At 35.7% G+C, this 20,113-nt stretch overlaps 1 protein-coding gene and 1 non-coding gene across 34 annotated transcripts in view; both read right to left on the minus strand.

Annotated features, from left to right (window-relative positions):
• Rims1 (regulating synaptic membrane exocytosis 1) overlaps positions 1-20,113 on the minus strand; it is a 492,115-nt gene that overhangs the window by 72,951 nt on the left and 399,051 nt on the right. For 26 of the 33 annotated variants that reach the window (XM_090338562.1, XM_090338560.1, XM_090338558.1 and 23 more), the window contains 2 exons: positions 18,127-18,239; positions 11,562-11,728 (listed from right to left, as the gene is read on the minus strand). The exons of the other annotated variants lie outside the window; for them this stretch is intronic. In XM_090338562.1, coding sequence (XP_090194688.1) covers positions 11,562-11,728; positions 18,127-18,239 — 280 coding nt within the window. The remainder of the gene's footprint in view (positions 1-11,561; positions 11,729-18,126; positions 18,240-20,113) is intronic. 33 annotated transcript variants of the gene reach the window in all.
• LOC150060131 (U6 spliceosomal RNA) lies at positions 13,808-13,909 on the minus strand. The gene has a single exon (XR_016536536.1). It is a non-coding gene; the product is annotated as a U6 spliceosomal RNA (small nuclear RNA).

Genomic DNA, 20,113 nt, shown 5'->3' on the forward strand with positions numbered 1-20,113 from the left:
AACTGGACGGTATGAAAAAGGTCACAAACCTCTGCATTTTTGGACAGGAATGTAGCTGGGCAGGTATTCTGAGTAAATCAGTCATAGGATAAGAGAAGAAATAGTAGTTTTGAACAAGGTAAATTATAAGCTGTATACTGTTTATATTGAATATCGCTTAGTTGCTTAACATTCAGAGATATACATTCTTCCTAAGCACATTTGCAACATTTAAAAAAACTCAATAAGCAAGCATCAAATCATTCCAATAATCAGTTCCCAAGCAAAAACATCCTAATCACAGTATCATTAAAGCAACTAAACAAAAAATGAATAACAAAAAGCAACCAAATATGCTCCTTATTTTTGGAAAGTTAGACCAGCTTATAAATAGTTCATGAACAATATAAGTAAATAATATTTTAAAACTTAAATATATATATATAAATTGTATGAAAATGGAGATATTATGAAATGAAATTGGTGGGCAAATATTAAGTAGTATTCCAAAAAAGTCAGACTAATATCATTTGAAATTACAGGAGAAAAGTATTTTTATTCCTACAAATGAACATATATAATACGTGAGGAAAAGTATATTCTTCATGATAATATCAGAAATATTTGGTGCCAGGGGCTGGTGGCTCATGCTTATAAATCCTAACCATTCAGAAGACTGAGTTCTGAAGATCTTATTTTAAGGCCAATATGGGTAGGAAATTGGGAGTCATTTATATCCTATTAACCACTTAGAAAGCCAGAAAGGTAGGACTGGGAGCAAAGCCTAGTGGTCCAATGCTCGCCTAGCATTCACAAAACCCTGGATTTGATTCTGCAGTACCACATACACAGAAAAAGCCAGAAGTGTCATTGTGACTCAAATAGCAGAGTGCTAGCCTTGAGCAAAAAGTGTTCAAAGACAGGGCCCACGCCCTGAGTTCAAGCCCCAGGACTGGCACACATACCAAAAAAAAAGCCAGAAATGAATGTGTGGCTTAAGTGGTAGAATGTAATCTTGAGTGGAAAAATCTAGAGAAGAGGGCTGGGAGTTTGGCCTAGTGGTTAAAGTGCTTGCCTAGCATGCACAAAGACCTGGGTTCGATTCCTCGGTACCACATATAGAAAAAAAAAAGCTGGAAGTGGTGCTGAGGCTCAAGTTGTAGAGCTCTAGCCTTGAGAAAGTCCAAGGACAGTGATCAGGCCCTGAGCTCAAGCCCAGGACTGGCAAAAAAAAAAAAAAATCTAGAGAAGAGAACAAGGCCTTGAGTTCAAGCCATAGTAATGGCACACACACACACACAAATATATGTATATGTTGGGAAGATGGGTAATTAAAACAGAAGCTAGTAAACATAATGCTTCTAAGAGGTAATAAAATCAATTTAAAAAGTTAGATACTGAATAGAATAAAGATTTCAATTCTCCTCAAATTAATTTAGGTTTAATATATCACAAAATGGTTGATTTTTGTGGAATGTACTTAGATGCATTATACATACAAGTATACATATATAATATGTATTATAATGGGGCCGGGAGTTTGGCCTAGTGGTTAAAGTGCTTGCCTAGCATGCATGAAGACCCGGGTTCGATTCCTCGGTACTACATACATAGAAAAAAGCCGGAAGTCGTGCTGAGGCTCTAGTGGTAGAGCTCTAGCCTTGAGAAAGTCCAAGGACAGTGCTCAGGCCCTGAGCTCAAGCCCAGGACTGGCAAAAAAAAAAAATAATATGTATTATAAAATAAGAACAAAGGACAAACCAGCTGTCATACTACTGATGAAGAGGAAGAATTGGGTGAAGAAACCAGCTTTACAATATTCATCATTAGTATAATAAATATACTATATTAATTATAATAATGTGATATTGGCATAGAAATAGGCATGATACCGATGAAATGTAGGCCTTAATAAGATGGGAATTTTACAGACTTGACAGAGTCGGGTTATGATACAGATGCTTGCATTCTTATAATCATGTATTCATATATGTGTATACATATGCACATATATATCTCCCATCACAAACAAAAATGTATATGTAGACACACATATGTATATAAACATAAATGCATACATAAGTTGAATTTCATTCATCCATCAAGTATAATATTTGTAGGAAAATGGATGGATCTGGAAAAATTATATTAAATTTAGTAAGTTAGAAAGACAAAGCATACATGTTTTCTCTCTTATGGGAAGTTAGGTGTAAATTATTAACATATATAGAAAAATATTCAGAGCCATATGCATATATATACATTAAAATTGACAAAAGTATGGTATCTCTAAAAAAGAACTACAATAGTGCAATTCTTTTGAATAATGAATCAGGAAGTTGAAGCATGTTTTGTCAGAAGAAGGCAGGATTCAAGGGGTTTGGGATGTGGTAGAAGAATGGGCCAATAAGTCATAATATTCAATGCACATGTGTGAAAATAAAGCAATGTAACTAGAGTGGATGTGTGGGGTTGAGAGAGATTGAGAAACATGGGAGAGGTAACACGACTAAGATGCATGGTAGCCTTAAATTGAAACATCTTTGTAAATTATGTAAAGATCAGACTAAAGAACAAGAAAAGAATTTAAAAATTAAAAACAATAAAAGAAAGAAGGGCCGGAGTTTAGCCTAGTGGTAGAGTGCTTGCCTAGCACCAGCGAAGACTCAGGTTCAATTCCTCAGAAACACATACATAGAAAAAAGCCAGAAATGGTGCTATGGTGCAAGTGGTTGAGCTCTAGCCTTGAGAAAGCCCAAGGACAGTGCCCAGGCCCTGAGTTCAAAGCCAGAACTGGCAAAAAAAAAAAGACAGAACTGGCACCTGAACCAGGAGGAGATGTTCCCTGACACATGGAGATGGGATTGCCTGCCTAGGAAAGCTCGCTCACAGGACGTCAGCTTTAAGTATATTAGTTAATGTTTTAGACAATTGCTGCTCTACTTCTTTTTGACCATGTGACTTCAATAAGTTGCTTCACTTCTATTGTTATTTGCAAACTGAGATTGCTAAACTGGGCTCTTGGCGGCACACGTCTGTAATCCTAGATTACTCAGGAGGCTGAGATCTGAAAATCAGGTTTTGAAGTCAGCCCTGACAGAGGATCAAGGTTGGGAGACAAATCAGAGACTCCTATCTCTAATTAACCAATCGCAAGTAGAGGTAAGTAGCTAAAGCAAAACTAATAAAACTACACAGCGAAGAGGGTGCAGACTGGGAATCACCTGATTCCCAGGTGGAATCTAATGGTCTATCTAATGGTCTTACCATTAGATAGATGGTCGTGAATTAGGTTAGTAGTTGGTCTAGAATTAGATAGTAGTGGTAACAGTGCAAGTGTTTGCTAAATGAATATATACTTACTGTTGATTACTTGGCTATTATTGAAACCTGGAGATATTTAAAGTAAGGAATAGTTAATAGAATACTGCTAGTTTAATATGCCAATGTGTAAACATATGTTCACAGAATAAGGATTTCCTTGAGGGCCACTGACTAGAATTTTTCATCTTTGGTATGTTGAAATTATCACATAGGGCACGAATAGCGTCTAATTTAATTGTCATAAAGAAAATAAAACTACAAGGGCCTGGTGCAGTGGCTCTTGCCTGTAATCCTAGCTACTCAGGAGGCTGAGATCTGAGGGTCAAGGTTCAAAGCCAGTTGGGCACAAAAGGACCTGAGACTCTTATCTCCAATTAACCTTTTGAAAATGGGTAGTGGGGCTTGGCTCAAGGGTAGGGTAGTAGACTTGAGCTGAAGAGCTCAGGGACAGCACCCAGGCCTAGTTCAATCCCCATGACCCACAATAAATAAATAAAAAGAAAATAAAGCTACCAGGAAGTGTATTTCTGCAGGAAAGGAAGGGCTAAAATGCACTTTTAAAAGTACATGGAGGGCCGGGAGTTTGGCCTAGTGGTTAAAGTGCTTGCCTAGCATGCATGAAGACCTGGATTCAATTTCTCAGTACCACATACATAGAAAAAAGCCAGAAGTGGTGCTGAGGCTCAAGTGGTAGAGGTCTAGCCTTGAGAAAGTCCAAGGACAGTGCTCAGGCCCTGGGCTCAAGCCCAGGACTGGCCAAAAAAAAAAAAAAAAAAAAGTACATGGATAGGGGCCGGGAGTATGGCCTAGTGATAGAGTGCTTGGCTAGCATGCACAAAGACCCAGGTTCAATTCCTCAGTACCACATACATAGAAAAAGCCAGAAGTGGTGGTATGGCTAAAGTGGTAGAGCTCTAGCCTTGAGAAAACCCAAGGACAGTGCTTAGTCCCTGAGCTCAAGCACAGGGTTGGCCAAAAAAAGAGAAAAAGTACATGGACAGTTGAATTGAAACCCCTGAATACAACTACTTAAAGATAATACAAAAGATAATAATAAAGATAATAAAAAATAACAAAAATACAAAAGATGGAAGTAGTCACTAAAGATCTAATTATCATTTCCATCAATAACCCCACCTTGACAAGATATTCTGCTTGTTTTAAATTTTGGAAATTATATAACAATATTTTCATTTCTGTATATAAAAAATCAATGATCTTATAAAATTTCATTAAACATATATTAGTCAATCTTTAATAAACTAGAAGAATAGAAATACTGAGAGCTCTGTTTCCAACTATACCAGTTCTGTTTCCCTGCAAAATATCCACTTAAGTGATCATCCATAAAGTACATAACTAAGAAAAGCTATTCATCTGGACCCCACATTCTGTAACCAGACATAATCTAGACTACTGTAACTTATATTCACAACCAAAGCAATATTTTGTTATGACTATAATTGGTATGTGATACTATAATTCATTTTTATAACTGGGTAAATATCTTATGTAAAAATAATCTGCCATGCTCCCTTGTGTACATTTGATGTCCAAAAAGTCGAAGCATATAAAATAAGCTTCATTTAGTCTAAGCTATTAAAATAGAAAATCATTAGATGTACTATTTTTCTGCATAATTAGAAAATATCTAAAGGGTATTTGAAAAAATGTCTTCATAAATTTAATAACTCGAGAAATGAAGAGAGCATTTCAGATATTTGAAACATTTTTTCAAAAATAAGTATAACTTTCCTCAAAATTTAAGTATTAAAACTTGTAGAGCAAAAATTAAAGAATCTCCAAATAAACTTAAGGACATGTCCTTCAATATATACAGATTTGTATGTGTACTTAACATTAAATGCAAGGTTAGTATATTTATGGTTGCAAAGTTGCTATTTGTTAATAAAAGAGAGCTTGTAGAAGAAGCTTTTCTATTCTCTAAGCATTTTTGATAATGATAATATACTTTTAAAAGGAGCTAATAAAAGACAAAATATTTACCTTAAATTTAAGTTTGATTAGTAAAACCCAACAACATAAATTTTAGTAGAGCCTGAAGAACACATATCACAAGCTTAAATGTTGGAAAAATTTAGGTATTGACAAGTCTTCCAAAATTGTATATCTTAGAGCAATAAAGATTGTGTTCATGTTTTCTTTGAACACATAATTTTGTATAAACGCTTGGGTTTTATCTGCCTTCAGTGAAAGAGGGGTATTACAAGTAAGAAAAATAAAAATAAAAAAATAAGCTTCTTTTGTGAAGATAGAAATCAAGATTAAGGGGCTGGGAGTTTGGCCTAGTGGCAGTGTTTGCCTAGCATGCACGAATACCCAGGTCCAATTCCTCAGTACCACCAAGGAAAAGAACAAAAAAAAAAGCTGGAAGTGGTGCTGTGGTGGAAGTGATAGAGCTCCAGCCCTGAGAAAGTCCAAGAACAGTACTCAGGCTCTGAGTTTAAGCCCCAGAACTGGCAAAAAAAAATCATGATTTGTAGACTTCTTCTTGTTTCTATACATTCATTTTGTTATTAATCATGGTGTATCTGTTCATATATTTTTATAGTTTGTACTTAGATGCAGAAACATCTTTTGAGGTACATTCCATACAAAACTTCTTTCCCTCCCTCCCTCCCTCCCTCCGCCCCTTCCTCCCTCCTTTCCTTCCCTCCCATCCATTCATCCTTCCTTCCTTCCTTCCTTCCTTCCTTCCTTCCTTCCTTCCTTCCTTCCTTCCTTCCTTCCTTCCTTCCTTCCTGCCTTCCTTCCTTTTCTCTATGTGTCTTACTTCTCCCTTTCCACCTCTTCCCTCTCTTTCCCCTCCCCTTCTTCCTACTCCTTCTTCCCTTCTTTCCCATTCTCTGCCTTTCTGCCTTCCCTGCTTGTACTGGGGCCTGAACTTGGAGCCTGGTAATTGTCCCTTAGCTTTTATTTTTCAAAGCTGTCATGCTACCACTGCAGCCACAGCTCTGTACTTCCAGCTTTGTACTGGTTAATCAGAGATGCGCATCTCATAGACTTTTCTACCAGGGCTAGTTCTGAACAGCAATCCACAGATCTCAGTTTTCTAAGTAGTTAGACATTAGTCATCTGCCTTTAGAGACTGTTTTTTTCCCTCCCTACAATCACTTTTCTTTAATTTTAAACTTAAAAACTGCATTATGTTTTTGGCCATCTGAATGAAGTATTCAGTGAAGCAAGAGAGGGAACAGCTAAACCACTTAAAGGAAGGAGTATACACCCAAAGAAGACAGTATTCTTCTATTCACACAGAGCTATCCTTTAACCACGACATGGACAAGAGATATGACGTATAACCCTCATCCCAAACACATTTCAGAAGACAATGATGTGGAATGTTAATTACTAGGACGAAAGTGTACTGAGAACTGCTTTGAAAACATTAGTGTTTAAGTGACCACATGGATAGAATTATTCAGCAATGTGAAGTTCATGTCATCGGATTTCTTTTGCAGTCCCTCATAAGAACTCTAGGCAGACTTTTAACACACTGAACACTGGCTTTGGGAAATGCTGTGATGCTTTCTGAATCTGTCTACTGACTCTTCAAAGTCTATCCAAGGGAATGTGCAATAAAACATGTTTTATGTCACGTAATAAAGAGCAAAGACGTATACAAGGAACCAGAACATAAGCCCTTACGTACAACTTTAATCTCCTTGAGAATGTAGGCTAAGTTTTAGAAAATAATAAAGTTCAGGCCAGGCACAGTTGTACAAGCCTATAAAAATTCATTTACATGGGAGGCTTAAAAAGTAGAATTGAGACGAAGACAGTACTGGCAAGCAGTGTGTGAGATTCTACCTAGAAAATGAAGCAAAATGGAGATGAATGTGGCTTTGTACTCTAAATATATTCTATCATAAAAGTTGATCACATTTTTAAATTTTAAAAGTAAAGAAGAAGCTGGGCATTGGTTTCTCTCACCTATAATCCTAGCTACTCAGCCAAAGATCTGAGGATTGCAGTTCAAACCCAGCCAGGGCAGGAAAACCTGTGAGACTCCCCCCCCCCAATAAACCATTCAGAAAAAGCTAAAAGTTCCATGTGCTGCTGAGAAAAATGTACATTGTGTTGCTGCTGGGTGGAATATTCTGCAGATGTCTGTTAGATCTAGTTGGTCTATATAGTTATTCAGTTCTAAGGTTTCTCTGTTGAGTTTTTGCCTTGTTGATCTGTCCATAGGTGAGAGTGGTGTGTTAAAGTCACCAACAATCACTGTGTTTCGATCTATGTATGGTTTCAGTGAAAGTAAAGTTTGCTTGATGAAGTTTGGAGCTCCGGGATTGGGTGTGTAGATATTTAGGATCGTTATGTCTTCCTGGAGGAAAGATCCCTTTAGTAGTATGTAGTAACCTTCTTTGTCTTTTCTTACTAATTTTAGTGTGAAGTCTATTTTATCTGATATGAGGATGGCAACTCCAGCCTGTTTATGGGGGCCATTAGCTTGATAGAGTTTATTCTAGCCTCTCACTTTCAAAAGATGTTTGTTTTTGGGGGTAAGATGTGTCTCTTGAAGACAGCAGAAGGATGGATCTTGCTTTTTGATCCAACTAGACAGCCTATGCCGTTTAATTGGAGAGTTGAGTCCATTGATATTGAGAGTTAGGATTGAGAGATATTTATTAGTTCCTACCATTTTTAAAAGCTTTTATTAGGGCCTGTGTCTTGAGAGTTCTTGTGGTCCTTAGATGGTATGATGTTTAGGTGCCATTTCTTTCCCTATACTGCATTTATTTTGGTTTTCTATGTGTAGAACATTTCTGAGAATTTTCTGTAGTGTTGGTTTTGTTGCGACATATTGTTGCAGCTTTTCCCTGGAATGGAATGTTTTTATTGTTCCTTCAGTTATGAATGAGAGTTTAGCTGGGTACAGTATTCTTGGTTGGTAGTTATTTGACTTAAGGGCATGACATATATGCTTCCAGTCACTTCTTGCTTGCATGATGTCTGCTGAGAAATCTGGAGTTATTCTTATTGGTTTTCCTTTATAGGTTACTGATCCCTTTTCCCTGGCTGCCTTTAGGATCCTTTTTTTGGTCTCTATTGATCCAGTTCGGATTACAATGTGGCGGTGGGATGTTCTTTTCTGGTCAGGTCTGTTTGGGATTCTAAAAGCTTCTTGTATCTGGATGGGCCTGCCCTTCTGGATATTTGGGAAATTCTCTGAGATGATTCCCTGAAGTATATTTCCAATACCATTGACCTCTTTCTCCAGACCCTCCTCAATACCAATTAGCCTTAAATTAGGCTTCCTAATTGTATCTTGGACCTCCTGAAGCACTCTCTCACATTTCCTAGATTTGGATTGACTCATTTTCTGTTCTTTCTCTATAACAACTAAATTATCTTCAGCCCCGGAAATTCTCAGCTTTTGTATGGCAAAGGACATACCTAGTAAATTAATTAGGAAGCCTACAGAGTGGGAGAAGATCTTCACCCACCATACAATGGACAAAGGCCTCATATCTAAAATATATCAACAGCTCAAAAAATTGAATCAATCCAAAACTAATCCCCAAAGTAACAACCATCCCATTAAAAAATGGGCCAAAGACTTAAAGAGAGTTTTCTCTGAAGAAGAAACAAAAATGAAGAAATGCTCAACATCTCTGGTCATAAAAGAAATGTAAATCAAAACAACTCTAAGATTCCACCTCACTCCAGTTAGAATGGCCAGGATCAGGAAAACGAATAACAACAGATGCTGGAGGGGATGTGGCCAGGAGGGATCACTACTACACTGTTGGTGGGAGTGCAAACTCGTTCAACCATTATGGAAAGCAATATGGCAGTTCCTCAAAAGGCTAAACATAGAGCTCCCCTATGACCCAGAAATTCCACTACTTGGCATTTACCCAACCATCCAGAAACTAGGGCATACTAAATCCACTAGCACAACAATGTTCATTGCAGCATTATTCACCATAGTAAAAATATGGAACCAACCTAGATGCCCCTCAGTTGATGAGTGGATCAACAAGTTGTGGTATTTATACACAATGGAATTCTATGATGCTGTCAGAAAAAACGACATCGCCCCATTTGTTAGGAAATGGAAAGTCTTAGAAAAGATCATATTAAGTGAAGTAAGCCAGACTCAAAGGAAATTAGGCTCAATGGTTCCCCTCATTTGTCATAATCAGTAGAAACCTTGAGCTCTACTAGCAGAGATCTGCAATAGAGCAAAACCTTGATACATAAGGCCATATAGTATGAAGCTAATTGAAAAGACCTCCAGGATATTGAAACAAAAGCCATACAATGAATGATTGTTGTCCTTAATGTACTATGTTATCTCTCATCTCTTTTGCTGTCCCTTGGTTATCTCATATTGTTACAGTATCTCACTTTGTTATCTGATATATTGGATTTATTTGTATTTGGTTATTTGAAATTGGATAGGGAAAGGGGGAAAACCAAGACGGGGGGGGGGTGGAGGGGAGGGTAATGGGGACCAAGACATGTGAAAAGGTATCAATATATGTGAATTAATGCACCTTCTGTCTGGCAAATATCATGTAACCCTTTTATTAATTACAATAAAAAAATAAAAAAGAAAAAAAAGAAAACTCCTTACAAGCAAGGAGACAAGGCAAAAAAAAAAAAAAAAGAAAAAGAAAAAGCTAGAAGTGATTCTATGGCTCGAGTGGTAGAGTGCTAGCTAGCCTTGAGCAAAAGAAACTCATGGATAGAGTCCAGGCCTTGAGTTCAAGCCCCAGGACTCACACACAAAATGGTTAAGATGAATAAAAGAATTATAAAATTGATGATCATTTTAGGTATATGAATAAAAATGAGAAATAATATTGCATAGATCACAGTTGATCTTCATGTTGTTAGTGATGATGCTAGGAGATAGTGACAGAAAAACTACTCTTATTCTATGCTTTTCTATGAACTACAATACTTGGAAGACTAACCTGATGTCACTTTTTACCCCTCCTACTAGGGCCCAAGGCTCTTGGTTGGCTTTTTTACTAATGACTGGCTCTTTAATTGAGTCTAAATTCTTATGGGTTTTAAGCTACAGAAGAAGGAATGAAAGCAGAAAACAGCCAAGTGCTTAGAGAAAAACAGATGAACTAGTAAGAAATTTGTTATCCTTTTTAGACCTACCTCTCTGTTACATTCAACAAATAACACTACTCTCATTAATCCAGAAATCCTTCCATATTTTGCTTTGTGTCATAACAATGTTATTCAGTGTTTATCTGTCAAGTAAGAAATTTCCTCCTAAATTAACTTTGGCTCTAATACATGAGCATGTTCTACTCTGTATAAAAAAAAATTCAGAAATCCTTGCAAATGAGCCTAAAGTTAGTCTTTTCTTTATTGTCTTCCTGAAATGACACTTAAAATGGCTCATCTAAGTGAAGTGCTTAACAGGAAGATGAGAATCCCAGGACGAAGAAATCTTTGGGACACATTTTACTGTGCAAACAGCATCAGGCATTCAGAGTGCTATTTTTAACATTTATATTTGTTGGGACCTCACTCTCATCAACCAGAAAATTCCTTCCATCTAACTTCTATTTCTGAAAACTAGTTAACAACAAATTCCAGTTATGCTTCTTCCATGAGTCTGCACTCGTTTAGACACAACATGAATAAGTCTTTTTTTTTTTTTAGCAAAGGTATTTGTCACGCTAGAACCAAAGAGCATTATTAATGTTTCCACACAGGTGATGTAGAGGTCTTATAACTACCATGATGTAAATTAGCAATATGATTTTTCTTATCTTAATGAGCACACAATCTACTCAGAGAGCAGAATAACTGATAAGGGGCTGAAGAGTAAATGATAGCCTGTGAGGAAAATTTTCTTTTGTAAAAAAAAAAACATGTTTACATATCTTTCACATGGCAATGATAGTGTTGAGAAACTGTGACAGATATTGTCTTGCAAAATATGAAATAGCTTTCATTTGGTTCCTTACAGGAAAAAAATACTTTCAGATACTACCCTAAAGACTTCGTCTGTGGGTGTTATTTCATGATTAGGAAAACTGGCAATCCCTAAAGTTCTAACTGTAAGATTAAGCTGTATTGGACAGTACAGACTCAAATATTTTGTTGCTGGTGATATTACAGAGTAATTGAGAAAGCTCAAGCTGTCCGATTATTTTGGTATGATATTTCTAGACATTCTAGAATGTATATTCTGGGAACTAGTTGCATTTGATACCAAGGATAAAGATCCAGTCACTATAAACACATTGCCAACTCACCTGATTCTTCCTCTGGGGCGTTCAGACTGCTCTGACATAAAGCTTGTGCTGCTGAGGCGAGAGGCACTGCTGGTTCGAGAAATGGCAGACACATCACTGACGTCACTATCTGATGATTTGGCAGAGACGTTATCACAGCTTCTGTACTGATCTTTATGTATGGTATACTAAAGATCAAAAACAAGACAGGGTGAGTTCCAGTATCACATCATGGTGAAAAACAAAACAATATAAAAAGACATGGTGGTGAGGTTACTGAATATTAAACCATAAATAACTGTAGTGCATTTCTGTAAAAGGGTTGGAAACCAAATTAATTCAGATGATTAAGGTAACTGTTAATTAATTGCTACTACCTTATTAATTAATTTAGTAAGTGATTTCCAATATAAGAATGTTATATGCTTTCGATGATAACAAATGGCTTATGAAAATTGAGCACATTATATCAATGTCTGGAAGGAACATGTGATGAATTATTTGCAAATGTTTGAATGTAATGACTTCTTGCTTTTCTTTTTACTATTGCTTGTTTTATTCACTTTCAATTCCTATGTATACACTTTTACCTGTCTATACTTATTTACTTCATTTAAAGCTATTCGATTTGCCTATAGACTTTATTCGAAGACATCATAAGCTATCAGATTTCGTGTGTGTGTGTGTGTGTGTGTGTGTGTGTGTGTGTATGCATGCATGTGCATGTTAACAGAACACAGGACTTTAGTGAGGGTTTTGGCAAAGTTGCGTAAAGCAACAAAGAATAATTGGTCTGACTTTTCTTTCTAATGATAGTTTCCTAGACTTTTTCATATTTAAGTAATTATTCCAATATCAAAAATAAAATATACTATTTCTATGTGCATTTAAAATAAACATGGATTTAAATGGCATTGAACCTGTCTTTGATATTCATTCCTTAAGATTTTTAGAATCACCAGGCGAAAGATTGAAACATGCATACTTATCAAAGGAGTCAGTTATTTATACTTATTTCTGCTATGGCCCCCATAGTAACTGTCTTATGAAGTTTATATGTGATATATACTAAGGAGCAAGCTTATATAATCAGAAGAAGTTTTAAAACATAGAAATATTTCTTTTATCTTTTATAGTCTCTTGCTTTAGAAGGTAAGATACTAAAAATTCTTATACAAAAATTATATATAAATATATATAAACTATATACTATATTTTACATTTTCTACCATGCAATTTAATTGTATACTTTTTATACTTATGAGAAATAAAGGTGTGAAAATAACAACTGTTCATTAAACCTACAGAAAAATTACCTAAAACTTGAATTTGTATGTATGGAAAATATTTCTAAATATTATTTTATAAAATAATCCTAGACAATTTGATCATTTTTTCCTCATAAGCCCTCACATGGTAGTTTAATGCTAAGATATTTAAATAATAGATTTTATTCTTTATTTCTTGTATATTAATTGGTCAATTTTATATCAGTTATGAAGAACAATTACTATATTATAGAATATCTACAAAATTACTTCTCTAAAGAGTCATCAAAATTATATGATGGAAAACCATATGATGAATTGTAATCCAAAGGTAACTTAAACATGTTACTATAGCTAGAATTAAGGCTACTAGTCAAATTGGTGTTTGATCTTAAGTCACAGCTTAAAGTAATACACTGAATTATTATCAGTTTGGTATCAAATTGTTGTATCAGATACTATGATCCTGACTGGAATCATTAATTTTATCCAGAGCTATTTCCAATTTACAAGTAAGTGATAAAATCTTAATGAGACCATAAAGTAGAGCCTGGGTACATGCGTAACTTATAAATTACTGCTTTTAAGCAATTGCAACATTACAAATTGGTGTTGTACTCTCATGTTTTGAAACATACTGGAGTGATAGCTTGTTTCTGACAGAATAGTAAATAATTGGGATCTGATACTCTATGAATTTATCATCTATATGGCATTTTCATGCCAATCATGGCAAATAGTGGTTTTGCAATTGCCAGTATTAGACAGTAGGCATAGCATAAGGATGTATGAAAATATTTCTCCACCACGAAAGAATCCTCCTTTTTTAAAAGCTATCTCTTTTTCAATTTGTTTATATAGAGACCTTAGCTATTCTAGTAAGCAGGCAAAATGAAAATGTCAAAAGAAATTTTCTTTGTGAGAAAGAAAACACAGTTTTCTTCACAGTAGTTTGTAGTCTATTACATTCACATGAATGAAAGACAATTTACATTTTTAAAAAATAAAGAATGCTTCATAGATTTGCATGTTATCCTTGTTCAGAGTCCATGTTAATCTCTAAGTCACTCCAAATCTAGTAATGTGCTATGGAAACGAGCAAAAAATTAACATTTTTATGAATACAATTCTTGATTTATCCAAGCATGGTTTTCCTCAAGCATCATTTGTTAAATTTCCTGTTTAGCATTTCTGCATTTTAGTGGAATGATGATAATATGAGGGACACCATATCCCCAGGGGGGAAAAATTGTATTTATTGTACAGCAAGGAGTTAAGTAATTGGCGGGTCAGAGGCTCTAAACATAGAGCTTCTGTTTTTAGAAACAAGTAATAAACACTCCACAGCTACCTACAAAGATCATCTGATCAGTCTTGCTGGCTGCTTCTGTGTTAAAGAAATCTAAGCACTCTTTAAAATGCGAGCTTAGACATGTGAATTTGGGCTCCAACTCACAAGCCATCAGTGAGGTATGTAACTCTGAATAATATCAATAGAAAAATAGCATAGTGACACATTTTAAGGATACCAAAACAGTTTTGTGGTTTCTCAAAAGCAAACTTGGTGCTAATTCCTTAATCAGAAAGAATGTTAGAGTTCTTTAAACTTACAAATGAAGTACCAGGCTTAAAACCATCTCAGGAATGAGATTCAACTGATGTTTGCTTCCCCTCCCCCCAACAACAGAATTTTCAACTAAACTGTAGTGGGAAAATGGAGTGGAAAGATGGAAGGATCAGAGTTCAAAAGCCAACCTGAGGGAAAAACAGTAAGACCCTATCAGCAGATGAAGCCAGGAGTCCGGGAGCCCAACATTAATTCCAATTATGTGGAAAATGCAGAGGGGGGATCTTGCCTGAGAACAGCCCTAGACAAATGGTGACAATTATTTGCAAAAACAATTTTTTAAAAAGTGAGTGGAGATGATTCAAGTATGCTTGTGCAAGTGTGGTATGATTAGTTTGGAGCACAATACTTACTACAAAAAGTCAGAACTCAGAAGGCTGAGATCTGAAGACCATGATTTGTAGCCAGCCCAGGAAGAAAAGTACACAAGACTCTTATACTTGATTAACCACAAAAAACACACAGAAGTATAGCCATGGCTCAAGTGGTGGAGTTAACACCCTTCAGCAAAAAGAGCTAAGGAGGGGACTGGAGTTTGGCCTAGTGGTAGAGTGCATGCCTAGCATGCACGAAGACCCGGGTTTGATTTCTTGGTACCACATACTTAGAAAAAGCCAGCAGTAATGCTGAGGCTCAAGTGGTAGAGTTCTAGCCTTGAGAAAAATCCAAGGACAGTCCTCTGGCTCTGAGCTTAAGCCCAGGACTGGCAAAAAAAAAAAAAAAAAAAAGAGCTAGTACCCAGATTGGAGTTCAAGCTCCCACTGTTGGCACATACACACACACACGCGCATGCACACACACACACACACACACATCAATAAAGGAGACAAGTACCAGTGGCTCATGCTTGTAATCCTAGCTACTCAGGTGGCTAAGAACTGAGTATTATGGTTTGAAATCAGCTCAAGCAGAAAGGGTCCATGATACTTCTATTTCCAATTATCCAGCAAAAACCCAGAAATGAACCTGCAGCTAAAGTGGTAAAATGGTAGCACTAAGCTAAAATGCGATGACTTGACCCAGGCCTTGTGTTCAAGCCCCAAGACTAACACATAAGTACACACACACACACACACACACACACACACACACACGTTACTAAAGAAATTATGTTCAAAACATAGTCTATATTATATTCACAATAATATAGGAACATAGCTATAACAGTAAAAAAATCTTTGCATACTAAAATTTTAAAAGCTGTTTGATGTGAAAGAATAAAATATGAAAACTGAGAAGTTTTCATTATAAAATAAATATGAATTCGCTAAATGTCCACTACAAAAAAATGGAAAAAAATCATATAACCAGATTTGTAGTTTCAATTTAGGACAAATGTAATGAGAAAACTCTAGAAGCATTAATCCAAAACATGGTCATTGCTAATTAGTTATTTTATCTTAATTATTTCCTCTCCTATATTCTTCCAAGTTTTGTAAGCTATCTTACTTTTGCTCTCATTTTAATTGGAACTACAAGGTAAAACCATTTTAGGTGATATAGACATATCATTATATTCACTTGCAGTATAAATATATGTACTTGTGTATATATATACATACATACACACACACACACACACACACACACACACACACGGATTTTTAAATAAAATATCCAGATGCAATGAAAGGGAGGAGGACCTGAGAGACAAATTAAGTTCTATAAGAATCTGAGTTAGGCTGGAGTGTGTTTCAGTGATAGGTAAAGCAGAACCAATGATACCAAATTTCCCTAAGAAAAGGCTTTACTAATGGGGATAAAGCCCCTCCATTATTCAGGGCTTTTGTGTTCATATGTTAGGTAAATGAGTTTGAATTGTCTTTAAGTTGTAAATTTTTATAATCTAGAGAATTCTGTTATCTTCCAAATGAGGTAAACCTCCTTTTGAGTTACAAGGTCTTGCATAATGCTAGGTTAAGAATTGTACAGCATTTCTTGATGTTTTAATTGACTGATTTAGAATGATTGATACCAAACGGCTTTCAATCCTAGACCCTTAATGTTCTGATTTCAATACTACTTAGAAATCAACAAAGCACTTCTAGCTTTGATGAGGCCTTCCCAGTTAAAAGAAAGTTCAGATAAGTGAGTCTAAATGGAAATGCTGTCTAGTTATTATTGCATTTGTTGATTTTTTTTAAGTAGAGGATGATACGCATGAAGGAGACAGATAAATAAGCTGATTTGCTGGGAATATCATAGTGAATAAAGCACGGAGAAGATGCACAGAGCTGGCAAAGAGCAACTGGGAGAAATCATGGGCATTTACTTAGCAATTCTCTTTTGGCTTTTTGGATTTCTAAAACATTACTGGAAATGCTTCAGGATTTGGGGAATGCTCTGACTCACTTGGGCTTTGTGCGTAGTCCTGGTTGGATACTTTTTTTCATCTAACTTAGGGTTTTGTCTGGTAGACTGAATCAAAATGTATGCCTGATTCTGAGGGGGTATGAGTGATCATTTATATTTAATCCTCATTATTCTCAAAACAGGGGTTTTCAGACTATATTACACGGTATCTATATTGATTTGATATAGTTTTTATTTCCTTTTATTTCTGATGTTGTTATTTTCAAGGACTAAATAACAAAGGTAGGCCTGTAATGATTTCTGCCATTTTTGCAGTATTGTAAAAATAAGATTCACTAGACAATATTTTGGAAATGAACTTTACAACCTCAGAAAGGGTGGGGGGGAGGGAAAGTGGGAGAAAAACATAGAAAGGGATAACAATGTTCAAGAAGTAACATACTCACTTCCTATGAATGTAACTGTAACCCCTCTATACATCACCCTGTCAAAAAATTTAAAAAAAAACCTTATGGAACTAAAAATATAAAAATGAGAGAGGGTAATGAAAAGAGTAACACTGATCAAGATGTAATTTTACTCATAAATTGACATATTGAATTGACACCTACTTGGACAATTACTTAAAGATAAAAATGAAATGCAAAAGCAAATATTAAAAATGAATTAGAGGTAATACATATAAATATCAAAAAAAGAAATCAATAAGCAAAGGGAGAACATACAAAAAAGACTTAAAGACAATACATTCAAAATTATCCAATGAAGTGTAAAATTCCATGGTATTTTAATTAAATGTATTAGATAGCAATTTATAAACTCCTCAGTGTTTTTCTACAGATTAATATTGAAATATTAGGTGCTAATTAGCTTTTGAAATTGTGTGACTTTCAGTTTCTAAGAGTTTGAAATTAAGTTACTTTTCTTACCAAAGTCAGACATATAAAAACTATCAAATAATATGACTTTTTTTCATTAACAAGTCCCAATAGTCAACATGAACCCCAAATAATATTTAAGACTATGCATATGTATTATGATATTTTACATGCACTACTTCAGTGGCATTCAGGTAATTAATGCCTTCATATATTCTGCTTACATCTGTGAATTTAACTACTATCAACTTTAATATCAATTCTATACATTTTTGAGAGAAAGGCAAATTCAAGTTCCTTAGACATCTTTTAATAGGTGTGAGGTATGAAAATAACAAGAGGTAAGAGAGGGTGTTTCGGGATTTGGTAGCTCATACAACACAAGGTTATTATTCAGTGATCACGTCCCTTAGCTTTCAAGCCTTGCTGAATCCTGCCTGCTCCACACATGTTATGTGATTGGAAAGAGGGGGCTATGCGTTGGACACTTCTGATTTTACCTTGGAATATTGCTCACGATCGAGTTCTTGACTAGAACCAGACCCTGTTGTCTGCTTAAATCGATGCACTTTCATTTTCATCTGTCTTGTTCGCTCCTCCACTACTAAGCTTGCTGCAAAAACACACAATGGAAGCCTATTAAAACATGGGAAGCAGCCTTCAGGAACTGAATGGTATAAAATTTCAATGTTTTTGAACAAGGTTCAAAAATACCATGTGATTAATAAAACAAGCAAAATGCAAACTATACAGTGATAGTCACGATTAATGTCAGATGAGCATGTTTTAAACTACATAGAATGGGTGAACACAAATGTTAGTAACAAATGATCAATATGCTATTTCTGTAATTTCAAATCCCTTTACAACTGATTATGTAAGACCAAATTTAACTGTCCCAAGGTGTTGTCAAGAAATTCAACTGGTTGTTGATTCTATGCAATAGAGAAAACCAATTTGCATACTGTACACATAACACATCTATGCACATGTTTAACTGCATGCACAAACCATCCTCAGCTAGCAGTATCACCTAAAACTTGTTTACTTGGAAATCATGCTTTCTGGAGACATTGTAATTAAATCATTAATCTACCAGTAGCTTCTGACAGCATTTTTCCAGTGCCATACATGCCCTTGGATAAAACATTATCTTTTTCTTTTTTCATAGTTCTGTATGAACAATAGTATAAAATTCCTAAGTCCTGAAAATAAGATATATTAGTTTACCTCTTTTAAATAATGATATGTAAAGAAATACATCCCTTCTAAGCCTTTATGTATCTCCTAAAAAAGCAAGTACGGCTGTTTAGGAAAACCATAGTCTTCAGTAAGGTATGACTTAAACTGGATTTCATTATAAACCATATGGCTTTAAAATTCTGGGGTTTTTTTGGGGGGGGTTGATGGGGCTTGAACTGGACCTGGGTGCTGTCCTTGAGCTCTTCAGCTAAAGACTACCACCCTACCCTGAGCCAAGCTCTACTTCCCATTTTCTAGAGGTTAATTTGAGGTAAGAGTCTCAGGTCCTTTAGTACTCGGGCTGCCTTTGAACCTTGATCCTCAGATCTCAGCCTCCTGAGAAGCTAGGATTGCAGGCGTGAGCCACTGTACCCAGCAAAATTCCGTCTCAAGTTCAAAGGGATAAAAGGTATTAGTTATAGACAGCTCACATCTGTGTATTTATTTACTGTCAAGTTCCCAGACTACTCAAGCTACAAAACAAATATTAAGGTTTATTTTTCAACTTTATTTTTATTTATTTTTCTCTGTGGCAGCCCTGAAGCTTGAATTCAGGGCTTGGGCTCTGTCCCTGTGCTTCTTCTGCTCAAAGCAAGAATTCTATCACTTGAGCCACAGTGCCACTTCTGGCTTTTTATGGTAGTCCTACTGGACATAAGGAGTCTCACATACTTTCCTGACTGAGCTGACTTTAAACTTAGGTCCTCAGATCTCAGCTTCCTAAGTTGTTAGGATTACAGGTGGGAGCAAGTGGTGCCCAGCTAAAGGTTTATTTTTAAGATAGTGGTGGGTTGATGTGTGTAATACAAGGAGTGAATGGGAAAACTAGCAACCTTCGTTAAAATGTTTACGTCCATGTTAATACGTCTGATTGACTACTTCTGATTTTATCCCTTACAAGGAGCCTATAAAGAAATTGACAAAATTTTCTATTATAAAGTGCATAAATGTGGACTATCATTCTTCCTAAACAATGCTGCCATTGTTTCATTACCATTAAAAATAAGTATCTAAATAAATCTTATCATGTCAAGTACAGAGTATTTTCAAACTTTTATTCATACCAATACTATGTTATTAAAAGTTTTACACTGCTCAATTCAGTGAGTTAGACAGAGACACAGTCCATTTCTTGCATCGTAGCTGCATGAGTTTAAAGCAATGACACACACTTGTTTTACTTCAGAGACAATACATGGTGACTATCATTATGACAGAAAGATGGTTCAGTGAAGAGCTGAACGC

This window comes from Megascapheus bottae, chromosome 8, assembly GCF_031878675.1.
Source record: "Megascapheus bottae isolate mThoBot1 chromosome 8, mThoBot2.hap1, whole genome shotgun sequence".
In the NCBI taxonomy this organism is placed as follows: Eukaryota; Metazoa; Chordata; class Mammalia; order Rodentia; family Geomyidae; genus Megascapheus; species Megascapheus bottae.